This window comes from Formica exsecta, unplaced genomic scaffold (genome assembly GCF_003651465.1).
Source record: "Formica exsecta isolate Colony F162 unplaced genomic scaffold, ASM365146v1 scaffold21, whole genome shotgun sequence".
Lineage (NCBI taxonomy): Eukaryota > Metazoa > Arthropoda > Insecta > Hymenoptera > Formicidae > Formica > Formica exsecta.
Genome location: NW_021849398.1, coordinates 875,149 through 881,067, shown reverse-complemented (window position 1 = coordinate 881,067; position 5,919 = coordinate 875,149). Strand labels below are relative to the sequence as shown.

The following is a 5,919-nucleotide window of genomic DNA, read 5'->3' as shown; positions in this document are numbered from 1 at the left end:
GTAAAATGAATGAATCGATGCACATAATTACCATACTCTTAAGACGTTTACGTCTTGCCGTTCTTGTTCGCCGGTATCCACTACACATTCGATAATCCAATATTCATAGAAGTCGGAGGTACAATTTAGCTAATAAAACAACAGTAAAATGTTTCGTCGTCATCACCGGTCAATCCTTGTCCACTAGATAGAACGTCATTATCTTGATGGCTTTATCGATTGATAGACAATTTTATTAACACGCAATGTATGTGTCGTTAGGTACGTAATTAGGTATTCGATCTTCTGTGACGTCACATATGTCGCATACCTCGCTGACGATATATATATATATATATATATATATGCATCAATTAATTCTTTTCATATCTTATTCTTCTTATAGAGTCTTCTATTATCTCCACGAACAAGCAATCGAGCGTCATCGACAGCACGACGCAGTTCTTGGTGACTGGTGGACCGAGCAGTTCAGATAGTCAAGAATCGTCTATGCAACAATCCACCGAAACAATCGACGGATCCTGCAAAGTCGGAAATGGGATGCTGTATGAAAACGCGCGTTTACAGGAGGCCTGGGAATCAGAGGGAAAGATTTCACCCGACACGCCATGGAGATATAATCCTACGTCAATGAATACATTGAGCAATGATTCATTGAAAGGTTATTCCAGGTAATAATTTAAATCATATCGAACATATATCGCAAAAAAGAATTTTGATTTAATTTCTATATAAATATTATTTTATTCTAAATATGTTATTTGTATATAATTTAAATATTGTTTGTCAAACTTTAAAAATTCTTAAAAAATCTTGAAACATTTGAAAAATTTGATCTCGACTGATATATTATTTTATTTACTTTACATCTATTTTATACATATATTTTTATGACTAATTTGATAATATTTAATAATAAATAATATTTGAAATGAATATTTGGATTAAACTCTACAATGAATAGATTATTTGAAAATTTGTGAGAGAGAGAGAGAGAGAGAGAGAGAGAGAGAAAAGTGGGGAGAGCAGGAGAAAAAGAGAGAATCGGCTATGTTCGATTTCAGGGACAGCGATAACTCAGAGAGCGTGCTGCAGATCATCAACAAGGGTCAGGGCATCGAGATGGCGAGCGGGCAGATCTACCAATCGAACACGAAGAAGTACTTCATGAATCACACTCTAGATACTTCGTATTCCAATAAGAGCAATCTGATGAAATCGCAACTGATTCCCAGAATGGATCGCGATTTGATGCAGCAGAGGCTAGAGAGGAAAGCCGCGGCGTACGAGCGCGAACTCAAGTTGCAAAAGAGCTTATCGGAAGAATGCGAAGATTTGGGAGTCGATGAACCCAGCACCAGCGATCTATTTCCCGAGGCGGATTTGCTATTTGACACGAATCATTCGCCGTCGTTCGATCATTCCTCGCAGGATGCGTCCTGCAGTCAGTCCTTGGGCATGAAGCCATATAATAGCTCATATTTTCGGTCGCTGGACTCGTCAAGCGGCAGCAGGGATGCTAGTCCGACGAGCGATTTTAAATTGAACGAGTGTAAAAGGAATACGAGTCAGCGCGCTAGAACTTTGAAGGATTCGTTGAAGAGGGGCAAACGAGAAAAAGAGGATCTACAATTGGAGACCCCGGCGAAACATATGCGACTTGCTATGGACAATCTAAGTCAAGATGAAGCATCGAACAGCAACTCGGACATCTCTAGGCTATCACCAGCAAATATTGGCTCGTTGGAAAACGACTCGTCGAAAGACATGAGTCATCATCGCGTCAAGCTGATCTCGAGAAGTGGTTCGAAAGAAGGTACGCCTAGCAGCGTATCTAGTATACCGTCTAATATGAAACTGGACATTGATCTGGACTCGGAATCGTTGCCACCCAGCATTAACGTTAACAATACTTCAGCGGCAAGCTCAGGTGACGAAAGTTTAACTCTACTTAGCGGCAATACTGCAGATCACCATACTATACCATCACCATTATCACCGCTGGCCGCGGCTGGGCCATTGCTATCCACGCACAAGTACACGTACGCCAACAAGAAGCGCATGCCGTCGTCCAAAATGCGCATGGACTCGTATATGGCGTGGGAGAGTCCAATGTCCGAACGCACGAGGTCCAGCAGCGAGGACGAGGACTCGAGCATCAGCGAGTCGATCAGCAGTCAGCCGGAGGACAACGTTGCATTGAGCAATGGTTTGGAAGACAGTGTACAGACATTAAAATCCTTGTCTACCGATCGACGATGCACCTATGTAAAAAAGAAGGATAAACTGCAAGTGAATGCGAGGGTAGTTTTAAATCGTACCGATCACAAAACGACGGCGACGGTGGCAGCGCTTCCTAAGCGAATTCCCAAGACGGAATCGATAACGATAACTGAGTCGATGGTGGTGTCAAGTGACAAAGCGTCGGAGGCATCTGAAGACGAGGCCGGTAATATCGTTCTGATGGAGCCGGCGGATTGTCGCGCTAGAAGATCCAGTCTGCGCGGTCATGTGAAGAAAGGCTGCGCGTGTTGTAACGGCTCACCGGAGCGACCGAAGAAGAAGACGACGACGACGGTTAAGTCGACGGATCACAAATTGAAGAAACGCTTGTCGTCGAAACAGCCCGGTAAGAGAAGGTAGTCCTAGCGATCTAACGCTCGTATGAGCACCGCAACATGTTATTATATCATTAACGTATCGTCATTGTCGTCATTGATGGTTTTTGAAACGGCGCGGGCGTTTCAGCGCGATCGAAATTGGGTCGACAGGGATGTTGTACTTTTCTCGCCGAGGAGAACAGTAAATGATCTTATTCGCAAATCGGAAGATATTGATTGGACACGTTATTGTAAATATTACTAGAAACGCGCTTAGATGCGCGAATTACGTGATTTACCACATTTGCAACATTTGAAGCATTGGCGGCTACATGCAGGTTTAGCCAAGAAAAATATTCTCCATGAGTTTAAATTAATGATAAATTTACGTTCACACGTTGACTTGCATGCTTGCGTGCGTGTATGTGCATATGGATATGTGTGAATGTATGCGCGCATAAGAGAGAGAAAGGATATAATAGACGTATGATTTATATTAATTAAAGTTCTCGTCGATATAACAGTAGATCATCCTTCTACCATTAGGTGTTAACTACGATATTAGATTGTAAGATACAGATCATTTATGTATGGCAGACTTAGATTTTAAATCGTTAAGGACCGTTTAGCGATGCAATCTAGTCAAGTCGTTTTGTGACGAGGACATGGGCGACGAGTGTAAACAAATTATGATGAATGAAATAAGAGATGCCGTAATGCGATTGTTAATAGATCCCTCGCAGAGTAAAGAGAGAGAGCCTGAATTTATATAATTCAATCTACAGTATGTCTGTCATGACAAAGCTCTATTCCACGTTGTAACATGGTGTGGTCAGACTGAATAGACAAATAATAATAGAGTTCTCTTTCCGAAAAAAGATTAGGACATAGTAACAAGGATGTGCAATCTCTTTGGAATGCATCGTCTTTGCCTTTCGTGTAATGCTTACTTGTATCTGTATAACTCTAACTTTATATATAGAGATGAAGCTGTCGTTGTAAATTCTCGGCGCTCTGCTCTTGCAAAGCAATCCTTGAAAAAAAGCGGGATTGTTCGAATGATAAAAAGATATATATATATATTTACATGCACGATTTAAGTGCGACATGAGACATATGAAAGAAAAGTAAAAAAATTTAATGGCAATAACACACTCTATGGATCATTTTAATAGCTGTCTGTTATATGGCCCGACCATACCTTGTCATGGTGCGTATAAAAATCCAAACGGTTGTACACAACACACAACATTGCATAGATAATTCATTGAAAAGGTAATATAATATTATATATATATATCTCGCTGCACTTTAGTACAAAAATGCTTCATTTTGTTTCGGATGAAGATGACAGATTTATATCATATTATTATCGTGAGATTGCTCGTGTGAATGGCCGTAAATTTTGCTATATGTGTGTGTGGACTTACTCTAAACTTATAACTTATAAAAGCTCGCGCGTGAAAAAAGCTGCGTGGCAGTATGATGAGTTGATCCAACATTTTGTTGTAATAATTACAATTAACAGCGCCATTGGGCGCTGATATCCATTCCAAACTTTTACCGGCGCGCGATATATATATGTATATATATATCGTATATGTGTATATATACACATATATAGAAAAAACTCGCGATTTATTCTTTCTCTCTTTTTCTGTTCTCTTTCGATGTTGCAAAAAAATTGTAGCTTCAAGTAATCGAGGTATAACTGTTCCTGCGAATAGTGTCTCATTACGTGATATGAACCAAAGTAGAGGCTCTGTCGAGAAGGAGATGAGGGAAACGCGAATAATGAATCGGTGTAGTAGATACATTGCACACGTGTAGAATATGTAAATTGTAATTAAACTAATCTCTATGCGCTCTTTTTCTTTTTTTTTTTCTTCTTCCGTAGAACGAACTTAATTATTTTTTTAGTAGTTGTAAATATTGTTTAAAATTAGGAGGTCAAAAACTGTACACTACTATTATACATATATCTAATACAGAAATCATACACAATCGATTACTTGGCACTAAACAAAAACCGAAGAAGAAGATGAAAAAGAATAAGTAAAGCTTTTAAATTTTTCTCTTGTAATCTTTTACATGCGCTATTACGAAAAAAAAATCTTAATTTTATGAAAGAATTATATAATCATTTATAGATAACGACCCTTTTTTTTTTAATGGAATAATATTATAAAACAAAATGTAAAAACGTTACATTCTTTTCGGTCAATTTGGTTGTAACTATATTATTTTGTGTATACAATCTGAATATAAGCAAATAGTGATCTCGATATAATTTTCTATTATTTCGTTCTTTTATTCGTAAATTATGCACATTCTACACGTATGTCAACACTGCGAATAAAATAACTAATACCCTTTTTCTGTGATTATATAATATAATCGCTTCGCTACAAATATGAATAATTATCACAAATCACGTTCCTTTCAATTCCTCGTTCAGTTAGTAGTTAAACGACGAGCAAGATATCTACCTCCTGCGCTTAATCTTTTTTTAGTTTATTTTGATTATAACAATTTTCTCTGGTGAGAGCGTGGAAGTTTGAACACCTATACGTGAAAAAAAATTGCTTGAAACGTGATTTTTATCCGACAGAATTTGATTTTGCGACGTAAAAATTGCGTCAAAAGAAGCACATCCGCTGCTTTTTCTTTTCTTATATCTTTTATCATTTAACCCAAATCATTTTGTTTTACATATGATTCAAAGCGTGAAAAGTGTAGCTCTCGGGAAGAAAGATTTTGTAATTAAATATGTGTAAATAAATATGTTGAATAGTATTTATGTTAATTTGCTACTGGCTACAGGAATATTTGTATCTATATAATAGTCAGGCTATTGTGTAGATACAAATATTGGATACGTAGTGGATGCAAATTGAACGATGAGTGATCTCGATATGCACTAATGTCATTTCCGCATCGTTCCATAGGGGTGCATCTCGGAGTGTTTAGTATAAGTAGTATAAATACCAGGTAAAACTATACCAAGGATGTTAAATGTAAAGAATTGCGCGTGCATACAGAGTTTTTTGTTTATTAAAATATATATAATAAATTTGTATCTCAATATTAGCTTATTCTATAAAAAAAGAATTATACTTGTCAACATTCTGCAAATTAAAAATATTATAATGAAATTAGATATTGTAATATTATTCAAACATTGTTCATGTAGCAAACTATATCAATTCTGTATAATCTGCACATACAAAATTGCATATGTGCAGATTATATAGTAAAACGCACTATGTGTTAATTAATTTTAAATATTTTAACAATTTTAATAAGTAAGAAAAAAAAA

At 37.0% G+C, this 5,919-nt stretch overlaps 1 protein-coding gene across 7 annotated transcripts in view; it reads left to right on the top strand.

The window, feature by feature from the left end:
- The window catches only part of LOC115235045, a 92,840-nt gene extending 86,921 nt beyond the window's left edge, over positions 1-5,919 (top strand). For all 7 annotated transcript variants that reach the window (XM_029806543.1, XM_029806544.1, XM_029806547.1 and 4 more), the window contains 2 exons: positions 386-671; positions 1,065-5,919. In XM_029806543.1, coding sequence (XP_029662403.1) covers positions 386-671; positions 1,065-2,643 — 1,865 coding nt within the window. In that variant the 3' untranslated portion in view covers positions 2,644-5,919. The remainder of the gene's footprint in view (positions 1-385; positions 672-1,064) is intronic.